We start from the raw sequence: 17,635 nt of genomic DNA on the forward strand, positions 1-17,635 counted from the left end.
CACATTTCCAACATATTTTCACTTGCTGGTGTAATCACCAAAGTGTTTTTTTCACCCTCCACCAAGGTCACCCCTGTCTCTGAACATAAAGCTCTTGGCCATGACATGAGCGGTGGAGTGGTGGGAAAGTCCGGGGCAATCCCCTCAACCTTTCACTGAAACACATGGACGCCTGCTTTCCCCTCAATAAGCCTCCCAGCCATTTGCTCCTACACACCTTTCACACAGCTAACGCCAGAGACTCCCGGGACGGCTCATGCAAAATGACCTCATCTTTATTCACTTGTGTGTGTTTTTTTGGTCTGTTTGTTTGTGTACAGAAACCCACGTGATGTGCGTCTGTCTTCTGACACTTACTCCATGCGTTTATGACTCAAATGTTTGGGAGGTAACTGTGGCAGGGCCTTGCAATCCTATTAGGCCTAATCTGAGGATTACGGTGATGAAAGGGTAGTCGACCAAAGGGCTTCTTAACCCCCCCACTCCACTCCACGCTCTATATAGTGCTCCTCATTGGGCATTTAGAGTTGAGTCAGGCTTTCGCCTAGCTGAGCCGCTGCCCTCAAACCTATTATATAACCGCCCGGAAGATGGAAGCAAGATGGAACAAACATTTTGCTAACTGTCGAAATGCCGTAGTTTTCTCTTTTTGGATTGAAAGGATGTGCAGGAGAATACATACACACACTCACTCACACACACACACACACACACACACACACACACACACGGACGCTCATACATTGTTATTGGTAATGAGTCATCTTGGCCCTCTGCTGCGGCGAGCAGAAGCACAGGGCCCAGTCTTTTTCTCCTAAATGAGGCCGGGATTGAAGTCGGTAATCATGTTTCCAATCCATCTTTCCCCTTCCTGCCCCTGCAGTAGAAGAATCGGACATCATCGATTTGGAGAAGCGCTACTGGCTACTGAAGGCTCAATCGCGGACGGGTCGCTTCGACTTGGAAACCTTTGTCCCTCTGGTCTCACCTCCCATCCACGCGTCGCTCGGCGAAGGTAATGAAATATGCATGGGGCCAAGGCTTGAAAGGGGGGAAGCTGCCCTCCGGACAGACTTCCCTCATGTTCACATTAATAGGTCCTGGCAGTCCATGGACAAGCAGGCAGTCACGACACACAGTGGGGCAGCTCATATGGGGTGGGAAGCATTTTTTTTATTATCATAATCGTACTTTCTTTACTGAATCCATGAGGTATTTATGTAGTGATTGGCAGGTAAAAAGTGTTCTGCAGCGAAAATGTGTAATTCTCTGTTATGTTACAAAGAAGAGCAATCTTATACAACATACTTTTCAAGGACCAGAAAAAAGTGCTCAGTCATTTTAGCCTTTCTTATACACAGTGCTTTGTTCCACCTTTTTCCATTATTTCAGAATCTCATCTCTGGAAGATTACGATCGAGGAATAATTGGATTCTTTGGGTTAACATTTTCCTCCAACGTGTTTTTTTTCCCCCTCTAAATTCTTTTCTCTTTTTTTTTGGTTCTTTTGTCTTCTCTGTTCTGGCAGGCCTGTTCCACGCCTTTGATGAGAACCGGGACAATCACATCGACTTCAAGGAGATCTCGTGCGGCCTGTCTGCCTGCTGCAGAGGGCCCGTGGCCGAGAGACAGAAGTGTAAGAGCCCCCCACAACAGCCCCCCCACAACAACCCCCGTCCCCACGCCATGCGTTTGAAGAAAAGGCCGCTTAGTGCAGCACCACATGTTATCACGGTCCCTTTATAATGCTCAGACTTTAGCTCTTTGTGTGTGTGTGTGTGTGTGTGTGTGTGTGTGTGTGTGTGTGTGTGTGTGTGTGTGTGTGTGTGTGTGTGTGTGTGTGTGTGTGTGTGTGTGTGTGTGTGTGTGTGTGTGTGTGTGTGTGTGTGTGTGTGTGTGTGTGTGTGTGTGTGTGTGTGTGTGTGTGTGTGTGTGTGTGTGTGTGTGTGTGTGTGTGTGTGTGTGTGTGTGTGTGTGTGTGTGTGTGCATGCAAGGCTTCTTATCTCATTTATCACCTTTTAGCAGATACGCACATGCTTTGTGGTCAGTGGCATTTGAATAACAGATGGTGTAATGTTATTAGAATCAGTGGAGTGATACTGAAATAGAAAGTTCAAGCTAAAGGCATTCACAGTGATGACTTAAAAGCACCTCCCACAGTCCAGCAATCTTTTAAATCAGTTAGTGGAATGAGTAAGTCAAGTAAACAGATAACATTCTATTTCACTCATCTTTTGCTGTTTTGAATAATGTCTCTTTTTCTCTCTCTCTCTCTCTCTCTCTCTCCTTCTTTCTCTCCATCTCTTGCAATCCCCAGTCTGTTTCAAGGTGTTTGATGTGGACCGCGATGGCGTCCTGTCCAGACAGGAGGTCCACGAGATGGTGGTGGCCCTACTGGAGGTGTGGAAGGACAACCGCACGGACACCCTGCCTGTAAGTGGCACACACACACACACACACACACACACACACACACACACGGGGCGTGGAGGGGCACAGCCAGCCCTGCTGGTCAAATCTCATTACTCTCACACAGCAGTGCGGTGCTCCTGGATCCGCGTCATTTATTAGTCAGCAGTGCGGCTGTCTGAGCTACGCAGTTCTTTTTATTTTTATTTTGTTTTATTTATTTATTTATTTTCCTAAAGCAACAACCTAAAACCAATTCCTGTGTTGCGTAAGCTATGCACAACACTTCAGAAACTCCATGCCATTATCTTCAAAGGAGGTTTTTTTATTATTATTATTATTATTATTATTCCTCTGCAGTACTTGGCAAGACCTCTCGGAATGGCACTTTTTTTGAGCTTTTTAGGATTTTAATTACTTGTGGAAGTAAATCTGCAATCCCTCTGCCTCTCTGTCTCAGAACACACACTACCACTCACCCACTCTCTCGCTCACTCTCTCGCTCTTTCTCTCCCACTCTAGTTTTTCTTTCTCCCACAATCCCTCTCTCTCTCTCTCGCTTTCTCTCTGTTTCTCTCTCTGTCGAACTTGGCTTCAGAAGGCAGTGTGCGAAATTGATGTTCCCCCTGGGGCTTGAAGTGGATTGTGTACACGATGATGAGGAAATAATCTTCTTTTATGAAGCCTTGCCTAGAACAACGTAACTGACAATACGGCGGGCTCATTTAGTTTTTATTGACTGGTTGTGGTTTCATCTGCTCCCCTTCCCTCCTCCCTCCCTCACGCCTCCCCAGGAGCTGCTCGCCAACGTGTCAGACATAGTCGAGGGCATCCTGAAGATGCACGACACCACCAAGGTGATTTGCCGTCCAAACCATCACTGAATCATATTTTCATCATTTCTGTATTTCGAGACATTGTGCTCTTTTACTGGATGAATCCTCAAACGGTGTCAGGTCGGGTTGTGCCACCAGCACTTTGCAGTTTGTCTTTTCGCTGACGTCTCCACTGCTGTGTTGTTGCAGATGGGCCACTTGACCCTGGAGGACTATCAGATCTGGAGTGTGAAAAGCGCCCTCGCCAATGAGTTCCTCAACCTGCTGTTTCAGGTCTGATATCCTCCACACAAAATGAATGTACAGATGAATGTACAGTTTAATAAACAGACTGAAATAATGAACATTACCATGTAAAAGTAATAATAAAATAATCATTCTTTTGCATTTCCTTTCATCACCTGTAGCGTTGATGTTATTGTCAGTTAGAAAGCCATTTTGCACAAGATTGTTTGATCTTGATTTTTGCATTCCTGTTCTTCTGATGAAACCCACAGGTGTGTCATATAGTGCTGGGTCTGAGACCGGCCGCACCTGAGGAGGAGGGCCAGATCATCAGGTACGCTGTCCTCCCACGCTCCCTCTCCGTCTCTACCTCTCTGATCTCTTCCATTCATCAATCCATCGAGAGCTCAACTCTAAACAGTGGCGTCATTGTCTTTTAGACAAAACATCTGATGGGAAAATCTGACCAGTAGCACATTGTCAAAACACTGCAGATGTTCTGGCTGCTATGCAAAATACCATATGTACGTTTGGTGTCACATCATGCAATGGAATCACTTGTCCTCAGAAGCCACAGTGGCCTTCAGCCCTTTGTCCCAGAAAAGAACAAAAGTCCTCCTGACATCCAAATAGGCTGACCGGGCAGCCTGGTGGCCATCTAATGTGATTGTGATGGTGAGTGCGGGTCTGTGATGTGCTCTGTCCAGGGGCTGGCTGGAGAGGGAGAGCAGGCACGGCCTGCAGGCGGGACAGAACTGGTTCCTCATCTCCATGCAGTGGTGGCAGCAGTGGAAGGACTACGTCAAATATGTGAGTTGATAAGGGCAAGAGAGAGGAGTGTAGGAGGTGATTTAGCATGATGGAGCAATTGTGCCAACCCTCTCTCTCTCTCTCTCTCTCTCTCTCTCTCTCTCTCTCTCTCTCTCTCTCTCTCTCTCTCTCTCTCTCTCTCTCTCTGTGTTCCATCATATTTAGGGACTAAACATCCATGTTGTTGAATTTTAAACTAGCACGGATATTGTTCTCTCTCTCAGTCTCTCTCTCTCCTCATATTCTGGGTTTGAACATGGCTTCAGTTACTCTGACGTAAATCAGCATGGGAATGCGTGTCTGTGGTGGTCTTCAGCGAGTATGTGGGAAGTTCCTTTCATTTCATTTTTTTTTGTTGTTCTGGTTTCAGGACAACAGGGCCATTGTGGTGGAGCAGCCGTCCATCCTGGGCGCGGGCAGGAGGAGCCCCCAGTCCAGCGCCAGCGCCGAGCCCGCCTCCACGCCCACCTCGCGGGCGGGCTACAGCAACGGCGGCGGCGGCGTCACCCGCTCCTCCAGCTCCTCGGAGGACAAGTCATCCGACAACATCTCCAGCGCGTCGGAGGCCGCCGAGAGCCCCAACACTAGTGAGTGGGCACTGGGCAGTTAGAGGCCCCGAGGGCTGTGGGTCTCCAATGAAGACCTCAGCTTTGTGTTGGAGTGGACACACTCATGGCCGTCAGCGGACATGCTTTGTCCAGATTCAGACTGCACTGGCCCTAGAGATTAATGCCCCCCCCTCAGGATTTCACTACAGGGCTTTTGTGTGCTGTGTGCAGTGCAGAAATGTGTGGAATTTGGGGGGATAAGAAGTGTCTGGAAGTATTTTGGGATATTCGTGTGTCTGAGTCTGTCTTTATTTCCCATATTTACCACGACAAGCTAAAAAGCAGTATTAAGTCTTCAGGGCTTCTGAGTCATAAGTCTCGTCTTTCATCTGGTTTCATCAGGGGAAAAAAAAAATCTCTTCTTTCAGAAAAGTACTAGCGTCATCACTATTTGGAGTGTGTGAAATAGTCGTACGTCCCTCATCTGTGTGCCGCCATGGTGATCACGGCTGTCTGATGTCACTTCCTGTTCAGGTCTCATCCCGCACATGAGCTCGTCGGCCACGGAGCTGTGCTTCGCGCGTCAGCACAACGCGTCGGACAACAACAACCAGTGCTTCTCCAGCGCCAACGGGCACCTGCCCACCCACCTCACCTCACAGAGACCCGGCGCCATCGACAACCAGCCGCTCGTCCTCACCGAGCCCATGAAGGTGTGTGTGTGTGTGTGTGAGTGTGTGTGTGTGTGTGGGCATGAGCATGATTGTCACCATAAACCACATTGCCAGAGTAGCGCTTTGACTTAGAGGGCTGTCACAATTGGTACCATAGCTGTTATGTGACAACTTGCTAAGCCCTTTTAAAGATATGCAAGAGTGCTTATAGGATGAGGTGTTGAGCAGAAGAATGGCGCAGCTGCTGGCAGACACGCCGTAAAGCTCGTCTGAATAAGACGTGAGCTGCTCATTCAGAGTCAGAGTCAGAGTCAGGCTCACCGGCAGCTCTGACCCAGTGGAACAGCACAGCACAGCACAGCACTGCACAACAGCGTCGGGGTTATTTTGGGCCTGTCAAGGAGATGTCATGCAGTCTCAGGCCCAACTCTGATTTGCACCAGACACTTCCAAACTTATGCCACACCCAACCCCCCCCCCCCCCCCCCCTCTATCTCTCTCTCTTTCTTCTTATCCCTCTCTTTCTTGCTCTCTGTATCTCTCTCTCCCACCCTCCCTCTCTCCTCTCTTCCTCTTCCTCTCCCCCTCCCAGCCGGTGTGTTGCTCTTGTCAGTTATCTCCAAAGAGCCAGAGTGGCCGGTGCATTAGATGAGGCCTTATCTCGGACATCTGAGAAGGCCAGAGTGTCGCGTTTGACTTTGTCCCCCCTCCTCTCACTCTGCTCCCTACCTCACCTCGCTTCCTCCAACACACACACACACCTCCGGATGAATTGTTTGGCGCTTTCTAAATAAAATGGCATTGGATTGAAAAGAAATGAATTGAAGACTCATCTCTCTCTCTCTCTCTCTCTCTCTCTCTCTCTCTCTCTCTTTCTTTCTCTCTCTCTCTCTCTCTCTCTCTCTCTCTCGCACGTTCTCTGTTTCTGTCCTTCTCTGTCTGTCCGTCCTCTGTCCACCTCTCGGTCCCTCTCTCCCCACAGGCTCCAACACTCACCATGGAGGGTGGGCGGCTCAAGAGATCCCCGCCGCTGACCGTGGGCCGGGACTTTGAGACCGTTCCAGAGCCCGTGTGGAGAGCGCTCTACCACTGGTACGGTGCCAACCTCAGCCTGCCACGACCGGTACGTCCACACACACACACACACACACACACACACACACACATATACTGTATATACACACCAAAGCCCACCTCGGACCTGTCTGAGCCTAAAGCAGTCATTAAATGTTTAATGAAAGAAGCCATTTGAGCAAATACATTACCAAAGCACAATAGCTTTAAGGTCAGTGGTGTTGGCGAGCTTATTAGGCCATCAGTTGTGTGCCATTGCCCTAATGTTTGGAACTAATTGGAGCTTTAGTGAGCTGCATTTAGCCCTGTGGTTTAGTGATGTGTTATTCTCCTGCAGGTAGGCCTTATATTAACCTTTCAGACCTGATTAGACGGGGCTGTTTATAGAATGAGATTGGTTCTGTGGAAAGGTCTTCAGACACTCTCATGCATTGCATACTAGCAGTGATTACGTACTACCGGCGGTCCTCAAGCAGTCACTCACTCAAAAGCAGCAGTGCTGCTGACGCATCGTTATCGCGACTCTTGATCTATTTTCAGCGTTCTGTTTCTCATGAGGCATCGTTACGTGCTTGTGGTTATTATGAAGCGTTAATGATCTGTTGGCCGCTGATACTGATAGCCAGTTTCTGTTTACATTCATGTCCTGATAGGAGAGTTGCTGTGTGTTATCCTGTTGAGAAATCCAATCATCTTGGAAGCCATAAGTCATAAGTTGCCGCAGTGGAGATTGCACCTGAATATTTTGAAGCTGAGTCAGAGACGACAAACCTGAGCAGAGCATGGGCTTGACTCTGCCGTGGTGTGTGTGTTTGTGTGTGTGTGTGTGTGTGTGTGTGTGTGTGTGTCCTTCACAGGTCATCCAGCACACCAAGACGGGTCAGCCGGAGCTGGAGCTCTTCCCCCGCTACCTGCTCTTCCTGCGGCAGCAGCCGGCCACGCGCACCCCCCAGTCCAACATCTGGGTCAACATGGGTATGACCAGCCTGCGCATGTTCCCCGAGCACATCCCCCGAGGTAACGTAAGCCTGCAGCAAGAAGGAGGCCCTGCCAAAAAAACCTCCTCATCTTCGCCCTCCTCCTCCTCCTCGTCTTCCTCCTGCTCCCCTCCTTCGCTGAAAAAAAAACCCAGTGCTCCTAATCATCTAAAAACTGCCCCTGACCGGACCTGCTGAGCAAATCGCCCCGGATCTCTGACCAGTGCCCCCTACCTAACCACCCCACCCCCCCACACACGCCACCAAATGGGTCGATTAAAAATTCACAAGCGTAAATGTGATCCCGGCCGGCCATTGCTGTCCACACGAGTGCCTGCCTGACATCCAGCTGCTGTCATCTCTGCAACCATCACTTTACAGCTGACATCTGAGCTTTCAGGTCACATGCTGTGTTGTAAACAAGAGAGAGAGGATGGGGAGCAGAGAGAGAGGGAGAAAGAGAGAGAGAGAGGGAGGGAGGGAGAGGGATATGGGTCGCTCCAGCTCAGTTTAATAGTGCTGTTCTGGGCCCAGCGTGTGTGCTGTATATGTGGGTAGACAGCATTAGAGGTCCAGAATTAATCTGATTTGGGGAGCTATCTGGATGCCTGGTGGCCGTGAGACAGTGTGGGAAGGGCGCTCAGCTCCCTCTGTTATCTCGTCCTCTCTCTTCCCCCTCTCTGTTCCACATCTCTCTCTCTCTCTCTCTCTTCTGCTCACTCTTTCCCTTTCTTTTTCCTCTGTTCTCTCTCTCTCTCTTCTGCTCACTCTTTCCCCCATTCCTCTCTGTTCTCCCTCTCCTGCTCATTCTTTCCCCTCTCTCTCTTTCCCCCCCGTTCCTCTCTGTTCTCTCTCTCCCTCTTCTGCTCACTCTTTCCCTCTCTCTCTTTTCCCCTGTCCCTCTCTGTTCTCTCTCTCTCCATCCCTCCCCCCTCCCTCCTCTCCTCACTGTGGTCAGAACTGATAGAGGTGCACTGAGAGGATGACTATTCAGGGTGGCACAACAGCAACTCTCCTCCTTCGCTCTCATTTTTGTCTGTGCCCCAATCAAGCGTAACCAGCTGGTGTTCTTCCAGTGACTAATATTGATTATTTGTGTTCCAATCACCCTCTCCACCGAGTTGATTAATTCCTACCTCTTGCCCTTTCTTGCTGCTACCTTACAACTAATCCTCAGCTTTGGAAAAATGCAAACAGTATCCTGATTTTTTCTGCTGTGCTTTTTGTGATTCAAATGTGAAAAATTTATTTTTTTAAATATATATAATATATTTAAAATATATACAGTACCCTCCAGAATTATTGGCACCCTTGGTAAAAGTTGACTAAAAATAGGTATAAAAAATAATCTTTAGGTGATTTATTGTACTCCCACAATGAAAACAATGAGGAAAAATATACCCTGCAAGGCAAGCAAATTTATTCTGAGAAAAAGGAAAATCTCATAAAGAAATAACAAACATAACAAAAACAGCTTGCTCACAATTATTGGCACCCCTGAAACATATTATGTACATCATTTAACAGGAGCATTTTCCTATGTAAATGCAACGTTTTAAAGTAAATCAGAGTGTCTGTGAACTTTCAGAAGTAGTTCATGACGTTCTTTTTCACTATGGTATGAAAATGAAGTCACTCAGAGGCTAAATCCTCTAGTCATTTTTCAACATTGGAGAGACAAGAGAATACACTAAATTGAAATAAAAAGAAATTGTGTTGACATTTGTAAGTAAGAGAATGTCTATGGTAACTAGGTATTTTGTTGAAAATGCCTATATTTTCAGTTAAAATGATGACTAAAAGGTTCTAATCATCTGGAAATGTGGCAAACATGCTTGGACAAAGACCCATGGCTATTTTGCTCCCACGCACAGTATGGACGATGGTATGATAGGCAAAAAAATCCATAAGAACCACCGTTGAGAGTTACAGACAAAGCTATCATCTTGGGGTCACCAAGTCCCCCCCAAAAATCTTCAAAAGTGACCTCACTGCTAATAGATTATTTAGACAGCATGTCAGGTTAAAGCCAGTAGAGTCATTTAATGAACAATGTAAATGGCAGGAGTTACTGAATGGTACCTTGACATGTCTGGGAGTGTGGTCTATTGTCAGATGAAAATAAAATTATGCTCTTTTGCTAAAAACACTTAAGGTGTCTTTGGCGTACATAGAAGAATGACCATACTAAAAAGAACCCCATGCCTAATCAGAATTATGGTGGAGGGGCTGTGCTATTGTGGGGCTGTTTTAATTCCCAAAGGCCTTGGGAACCTAATTAAGGTGCATGGCATCATGAACACCAAGAAAAACCTGAACATTTCCAAAGGAAATCAAACAATCTCTGCCAAAGCCCTAAAAGTTCGTCATGATTGGATCATTCATCAGGTCAATGAACCAAAACAAATGCACAGATCAAAACAAATATGGTTTACTGAACACAAAATCAAGCTTCAGACATTGCCATAGCAGTCCCCTGATCTAAACTCCATAGAAAAACAGTGGGATGAGTCAACGAGAAGAATGCACAAGTGTGGACCTAGCAATCTGGACGATCTGGGGAGGTTTTGTAAAGATGAATGGTCTTAAATCCCTTACTTTGTATTCTCAATCTTTATGGGGTGTCAGAAAAGAATATTACATGCTGTTTTATTGACAAAGGGAGGTTTAAGAAGGTATTACAAGTAGGGGTGCCAATAATTGTGAGTGACGCGTTTTTATTAAAAACATTTATTTCTTTATGAGATTTTCCTTTTTCTCAGAATAAATTTGCTTCCCTTGCAGGGTGTATTTTTCCTCATTGTTTTCATTGTGGGAGTTCAATAAATCACCTAAAGATTATTTTTTAGACCTATTTTTAGTCAACTTTTACCAAGGGTGCCAATAATTCTGGAGGGTACTGTATATACATATATACTGTAGTTTTGAGTTTGATTTTAGTCTATGAGTAAGTGTTTTTCAGTGGGTTTTTTCATCCCAAGCCCTTTGTCTCAGCATGCATAGAAAAACTGTCCTCTATGTGCAGTCTGTTCCATCGACTTCTTGCTTTCCTAGAGGAACATGACAAATGTGTGGCTCTTCCTCCTCCCCTCCCTCCCTCCCTCCCTCCCTCCCTCCCTCCCCACCCCCGGGTTCCTCCCTGCAGGTAACGTGCCGTCCCCTAATGCCCCCCTGAAGCGGGTGCTGGCCTACACGGGCTGCTTCAGCCGGATGGGCACCATCAAGGACATCCACGAGTACCTGTCTCAGCGGCTGCGCATCAAGGACGAGGACATGCGGCTCTGGCTGTACAACAGCGAGGTGAGGCCCGGCTGCTGCCTGGACCGAGCAACAGACCGGACACTCACACAGTGTAGAACTAACTGATTGACCTGGTTGGTTTTTCGGTATTGATTGATCTACTGATTGATTTTGACAAAAAATTAGGATATGTATGGCATTCGATTATAATATATGTTTTTTATATGTATAAGTTGTGGAATTGAATCCAAGACATTTTAATTAAAATGACAAAAGCTAAAAGCACAAAGTCCTATGGCTTATTAGGTGCCCTTATGTTGGTCCTTCACAAGTCCTTAAAGGACGGCGTGATAAGAGACAGATCTGTCACTGTGTAAATTGGGAGCATGGGGGTCAGAAAGCCGAAATGAAATTCCACCCGGCAAGAAAGTCCGACTCTGATGAGAGGGCGAGACTAAACGGCCGAATGCATTTTTCATGTGTGCAAAACAGAATTACCTCACTCTCTTGGACGACGAGGATCACACACTGGAAAGTCTGAAGATTCAAGACGAGCAGCACTTAGTAATTGAAGGTTTGCCCATCACTCCTTTTATCTCCGCCGTGTGGATTAATTAAAGTTTTTATCTCCAGCAAACGGAGGCTTGTGGAGCTCAGAAGATAATATGGCAAATCTAGCATAAAACAAGAATGAATGATGTTTTTTTGTGAAAGGAAAGTATAATGGGAGTGCTGAGGAAATGAACTGTTAAAAGAAATATAATCTCTTTCCTTCCAGTTCGAAACAAAGATATGAGCTGGCCAGAGGAAATGTCGTTCATTGCCAACAGCAGTAAAATCGACCGCCACAAAGGTAATGCCCCCTGTGATATTTCAACACTGCAGGAAGTAGGCCTATCATTGCAACAGCAAATCTCTGCTCTCTTGATCATTTGACCAAAAGGCTAACCTCTGAAATACTTGTCCTTTTCCTGCACCATGTAAAACTGACCTGATGGAAGCAGAAGGTATGCTAATGCCTAACTGGATAGTTCAGAGGCAAAACCCTATAAATCCATCTGGCCACGTTTCTTTTGCATTGAAGGAGCATGATTTAAAATGTTTTTTTTGTAAATCATGCTCCAATATGTATTTGGCTACAGAACAATATTTCACACCAGGAAGAGAGTGGTATTTAGCAGGCTTTGAAGCTAAATTATTTGATTAACACACACTGTGTGAACCCATCATCATTATCTCATTTTGAACAGACGTGGCATTTCGAGGGGTTTGCATCTGAACTCTTCAACTGTTCCTCTAGCACAATTTGTAGAATTAATAGCTATTAGATAAAGGGTCATTCAGTGTGGTCATTTTGTTCGCAGTGAGTCGTGTTCTTAGGAGTTCAGCAAGTAGAAAGCGGACGTGACCTCGAATGCCCTGTACTTCAGTTAACACCCATGGGTTGTAAAAATTGTGAAATCATGGCAGTGTTGACATACCCAACACACTGATGTAGTCCATTCACAGTCCAATGTGTGAAATCTGTGACCTGTGAAAGGTCAGAGACTCTCATAGACTCCCTGAACCGTGCTGGCAGCACATACTGTTGACATATCGATACACGCCATAAATCAACACATCGATCTTTAATTAATGTGTGGGTTGTGTAATTTCCACAAGACGTGTGTGTGTACGTAGTACGTACGTGTATGTGTATGTGTGTGCGTGCGTGTTTGTGTGTGTGTGAAGGTAAACACTGGTGGTCATAGCGTATAGGCAGCATTTTATTTCCTTTATCTTTTACTGTAAAGTAAATCGCAGCTGCCCGTTAGACAAGCCTTTAGTGAAGATCCTCCTCCTCAACCTCGTCTTCCATTTCCTCTTCTTCCTCCTGCTCTTCTTCCTCTTCGTCTCGCTCCTACAGTCCCCACAGAGAAGGGTGCCACGGGCCTGAGTAACCTGGGCAACACGTGCTTCATGAACTCCAGCATCCAGTGTGTGAGCAACACCAAGCCCCTCACGGACTACTTCATCTCAGGGAGGCACCTCTACGAGCTCAACAGGTCAGAGGTCACATACTGTATCAGTCCGGCTTTCACCAGCCCCCGGATTTGAGCTCTGTGCATTCTATTGCATATATGTGACCCTGCAAAGCGAAACCAGTCACTTCGGTCAAATTGACAAAATTAAGTTATTGTGCTCACATGAACGGCCATAAGCTAAGCTTTCCAACGATATGTATCGAGGGTATTACACAAACTATCGCTAAGATTACTGCATCCAAAGTTGACATGTTTCTCCCATCACAATATGCCAGAAGAGGATCAAATCTGTGAAATGCGAAACTGTAGACTGTAAACTGTCGAATTATGTGAAAACATGAAATTCAACATTTTAACCCGGAAGTTTGTTTATTGTGGATGTTTCTCAAAATAGTATCATGCGCAAAGCGACTGGTTTCGCTTTGCAGGGTGACATATGTTCTAAGTTCTAAGTAGAAGGTCAGGTGTTGAAATGAGTGGTATACAGTACAGTGTCCTCTGTGTCCTCAGATTGGGTATGTTTGAAGCAGTTCTTACTCCGTACTCTCAAGCTAACCTGAATAGCTCTATGCATTATCCGTAACATGCAAAGTGCATGCAAAATAATGTCTGAACATCTAAAAATAGAGATGCTTTATAGTGGAAAAAAGCTGCCTAAAATATCTCAGTGACTAAAACCTATGCACAACACTGTGCATTATTGCTGCCTCTCACGAAACATTTTGTTTCGTCATTGACTTGTCATGTGATTAATGGCAAGTGATTATGAGTAAGAGTGGAATAGGCAAAAAGGGGAAGAGAAGCGGCCTATTCCCATATGAGCGAGCAGAGTGGTGCGCTCAGCACATCCTGAGTGTGACTGGTGTGGTCTGTCTGCACAGGACCAATCCCATTGGAATGCGCGGTCACATGGCCAAGTGCTACGGGGATTTGGTGCAGGAGCTGTGGAGTGGAACGCAGAAGAATGTGGCGCCCCTAAAGCTCAGGGTAAATACGGTTCAACTCTCACCCCTCTCTCTCTCTATATATATATATCTTTCTCTCCCTTTCTCTCTCCCTTTCTCTCTCTCTCTCTCTCTCTCTCTCTCTCGCTCTCTCCATCTCCACACTATTGACAGGTTTCCACATTGGCTCATTTTTGACAGGAAAGCTAATTTAGCTGTTTTTATGTCTCATAGGTTTACGATAGATGAATTGTATGTGAATGTTGTTTGCCTTTTTAAGTTTGGTAAAATGAAATGACCATTGCAGTGGATCTTGATTTTTACAAGCTATTAAGCTAATGAACAATGTTCCAGCTTTTTAAAAAATGTATGGAATGGAGCTTTAATGACAGTTTGCGTAGGTGAAGATTTGGTTAAGATCTAATTGGTCATAGCCTGCATCACTGATACGGAGGATAAGATTTTACTTGATAAATGAAAGTGATCGTTTTTAAATGTCAAAGTCTCTGTGTACTGCTCTCTCTCTCTCTATCTATCTCTCTCTCTCTCTCTCTCTCTCTCTCTCTCTCTCCAGGTCACACTCTAGGATTAATGTATTTAATCACCAAACATTTGTCTTCTCCCTCTCGCCCTTTGTTTATCTAGTGGACGATAGCGAAGTACGCTCCGCGCTTCAACGGCTTCCAGCAGCAGGACTCCCAGGAGCTGCTGGCCTTCCTGCTGGACGGCCTGCACGAGGACCTCAACCGCGTCCACGAGAAGCCCTACGTGGAGCTCAAGGACAGCGACATGCGGCCCGACTGCGAGGTGGCCACAGAGGTCAGTGGTGTTGTATCCCATGATGCATCTTGCCATCGCAAAGATCAGCAGTGCAGGGTGCACAGTTCTCAGGCACTGTGTCTGAAATTCAGGCGTGGGCTGAATAAAAATTGGGGGGAGCAGTGTCCACAGGGAACCGAGTTTGAATCCAACCCGTGTTCTTTTCCCGGTTCCACTCATCCATTACTTCCTGTCTCTGGACTCACTGTCCTATCAGAGTAAAGGCAAAAAGCCCAAAAACGTACTTTGAGAAATATTTGAAAATCAATAATGATCTATGACTTGGACTTCTAATAGCTCTAAATGATTTCTTTAAGCCTTGGTAGTGTATCCACAATGCATTTAGCCGTGTCAGGCTTTTTGTGCAAGTCAAAAGCCCTCGTTTTGTCTCGCCACTCTCGAAGCCCCGTAAGCACAGGGAGTGGGGTTAATAGCATGATTGCAGGGGCTCAGGGAAAATCTGTGCCAAGCAGCTTTTAAGGCCTACTTAGAAAGATATTGATGTCCTACTGGTAATGAAATGAACGGGGGAAAAGAGGCAGCGAGATGCCATCCATCAGCCAGCGAAATCCCCATCCTCCTGAGAGACAATAAGGTGAAGCCGCTTGGTTTAGCCGGAGCAGGATTGATGCTCCGCAGGGACCTTCCTGACTCTCTCGCTTGTTGTGCTCACGCAGGCGTGGGATAACCATCTGAGGAGGAACCGCTCCATCGTGGTGGACCTGTTCCACGGTCAGCTCAAGTCCCAGGTCAAGTGTAAGACGTGCGGCCACATCAGCGCCCGATTCGACCCCTTCAACTTCCTGTCCCTGCCGTTGCCCATGGACAGCTCTATGCACTTAGAGATCACAGGTGAGGAGCATCAGTCAACATGCCTATACTTCAACACGTCACATCGACTCTCCTCTATAGTGTTTGAGGAAAATGGACAATGATATGTCCATAATAATCTGTCGGTATGTCCATAATAATCTGATTATGACATGGACATTTTGAGCAATAAATGAGATGAATGTTAATGAAACACAATGGCTAGATTGGCCAAATATTGAATTGAACGTGATGCTATGAGAAAGCTAAACAGTAGCCTGCTATGTACTGTCAAAAGCATGAACATGCCTCATATTGTTGTTTTATGAGAAGAAATAGCAATACACAAAACAATAATTTCTGCATTTCGTCATCATTTCATGATGTTTATTAAAATAGGATGTTTGCTAGATCCTTAAAAAGGGAACACAGTGTCCAGTTCCCTTTCACGTGTTTGACCTGAGCACAGACTCACAGACCGTTCTCTCTTTTTGTTCTGCTGCTGCGCAGCGATCAAGCTGGACGGCTCGACGCCCGTGCGCTACGGCCTGCGCCTCAACATGGACGAGAAGTACACGGGCCTGAAGAAGCAGCTGAGCGAGCTGTGCGGACTCAAGCCGGAACAGATCCTGCTGGCCGAGGTCCACAACTCCAACGTCAGGGTAGGCAGAGCTCCCTCTAGAGGCGTAGACTGGTACTGCTGTCTGTGTGTATATGCTTATGGTGCAGGGATGTGATCAGAGCACATCAGTTTGCTAGCACCGTGCTTGGACTGAGAAAGAAATCTTAAAAGTGCTGAGTGGTGAATGTAAAACAGCCAAATAAAACTGCCAAAGTCTTTTTTTGGATTGGTGTAGACATTTTTATGTATAACCATTTTATGCGTGTTTGTGTTTTTGGTGTAGAACTTTCCACAGGACAATCAGAAGGTGCGCTTGTCTGTGAACGGCTTCCTCTGTGCATTTGAGATCCCGGTACCAGGATCACCTACCTCTGTCACCTCCCCAGCCCAATCAGGTGAGAACAGTCGTAGTGGTGCATCTCTGTCCATTCATATCTTATAACTGTCTTCCCTTTCCATAGCTCAGTCACTAAAGTGTGTGTGTGTTTGTGTGTGTTTGTGTGTGTGTGTGTGTGTGTGTGTATGTGTGTGTCCGTGTGTGTGTGTGTGTCCACGGGCACCACTTTGCAGAAAGCACACCCACGGCCAACGGGACGGCAGCCAACGGTCACATTGGGAAACCCAGCCTGATCCCCAACGGAATACCAAGCACGGTGGTGCCATGCTCCCCGGAGAAACCCCTCGCCAATGGCATTCCCAACGGCCACGCCGTGCCAGTCCAGGACAGCCCCTTCATCGGTTACATCATCGCTATGCACAGGAAGATGGTGAGCCGCGAGCCAAGGCATTGTGGGAAATACTTTGAGAGGAGCAAAGGTTATGAAGGGTTTTTGTTGTCGCTAAGGTGTAAGCTGTGGGGGGATATGCTGTAAGCTCAGGATTAGGAACAGAGCTAAAAGGAATACACGTAGACAGAAGGGTGACGTCATGTAGAACTCACTGAACTTGAATCCAGAAACTGAAGTGGAATCTGTCATTTTGGATGTGTTCTTTTGGAATGTATAGGTCCATTTATTGTTTACTAAGGGACCAAAACGTGTACCAAGTTTTTTAAGCTTTTAGTCTGTGGCCATACTTTTGAGGTGGGCTTGAGGTGGACTTGAGGTGGAAGTAGCTCCTGCTGGTCCCTGGGGTCAAGTGAATCATCTGCTGTCCGTAGAGTGTCTCCATCCCCATTCTGAAGGGAAGCTAAAATGAGATATAGTCCTACAACTCCAGTCTTTCCTCCAACTCAGCAGTCTCTGGCCAGGGCCAAAAGGGAAATGAATGGCCCACCTGAAACGTGACTCAGCAGCGACGCACTGAAGTGTGACTCAGCAGTATTTGCGTATGTGTGTGCGTCCCCCCCCCCTCCAGATGCGGACGGAGCTGTACTTCCTGTCCTCCCAGAAGAACCGGCCCAGTCTGTTCGGCATGCCGCTGATCGTGCCCTGCACGGTGCACACCAGCAAGAAGGACCTGTACGACGCCGTGTGGATCCAGGTGTCCCGGCTGGCCAGCCCACTGCCCCCACAGGAGGCCAGCAACCACGCACAGGACTGGTAAGAGCCCACAGCTCACCACTGTTGTTTATTCAATATTTTATGTTTAATTTGTTTGAGTGTTTTACTTTGAGAGCAGAG

At 46.6% G+C, this 17,635-nt stretch overlaps 1 protein-coding gene across 4 annotated transcripts in view; it reads left to right on the plus strand.

Annotated features, from left to right (window-relative positions):
- Positions 1 to 17,635, plus strand: part of usp32 (ubiquitin specific peptidase 32) — a 49,351-nt gene that overhangs the window by 22,540 nt on the left and 9,176 nt on the right. For 2 of the 4 annotated variants that reach the window (XM_062551925.1, XM_062551927.1), the window contains exons 6-27: positions 884 to 1,015; positions 1,529 to 1,636; positions 2,319 to 2,434; positions 3,205 to 3,267; positions 3,436 to 3,519; positions 3,744 to 3,805; positions 4,179 to 4,281; positions 4,652 to 4,868; positions 5,364 to 5,542; positions 6,486 to 6,626; positions 7,435 to 7,594; positions 10,700 to 10,854; positions 11,287 to 11,368; positions 11,573 to 11,647; positions 12,701 to 12,839; positions 13,700 to 13,805; positions 14,408 to 14,581; positions 15,259 to 15,433; positions 15,902 to 16,053; positions 16,297 to 16,408; positions 16,584 to 16,780; positions 17,370 to 17,554. In XM_062551925.1, the coding sequence (XP_062407909.1) occupies positions 884 to 1,015; positions 1,529 to 1,636; positions 2,319 to 2,434; positions 3,205 to 3,267; positions 3,436 to 3,519; positions 3,744 to 3,805; positions 4,179 to 4,281; positions 4,652 to 4,868; positions 5,364 to 5,542; positions 6,486 to 6,626; positions 7,435 to 7,594; positions 10,700 to 10,854; positions 11,287 to 11,368; positions 11,573 to 11,647; positions 12,701 to 12,839; positions 13,700 to 13,805; positions 14,408 to 14,581; positions 15,259 to 15,433; positions 15,902 to 16,053; positions 16,297 to 16,408; positions 16,584 to 16,780; positions 17,370 to 17,554 (2,917 nt within the window). The remainder of the gene's footprint in view (positions 1 to 883; positions 1,016 to 1,528; positions 1,637 to 2,318; positions 2,435 to 3,204; positions 3,268 to 3,435; positions 3,520 to 3,743; positions 3,806 to 4,178; positions 4,282 to 4,651; positions 4,869 to 5,363; positions 5,543 to 6,485; positions 6,627 to 7,434; positions 7,595 to 10,699; positions 10,855 to 11,286; positions 11,369 to 11,572; positions 11,648 to 12,700; positions 12,840 to 13,699; positions 13,806 to 14,407; positions 14,582 to 15,258; positions 15,434 to 15,901; positions 16,054 to 16,296; positions 16,409 to 16,583; positions 16,781 to 17,369; positions 17,555 to 17,635) is intronic. The other 2 variants (XM_062551926.1, XM_062551928.1) reach the window with 1 other exon arrangement.

This window comes from Sardina pilchardus, chromosome 13, assembly GCF_963854185.1.
Source record: "Sardina pilchardus chromosome 13, fSarPil1.1, whole genome shotgun sequence".
NCBI lineage: Eukaryota > Metazoa > Chordata > Actinopteri > Clupeiformes > Clupeidae > Sardina > Sardina pilchardus.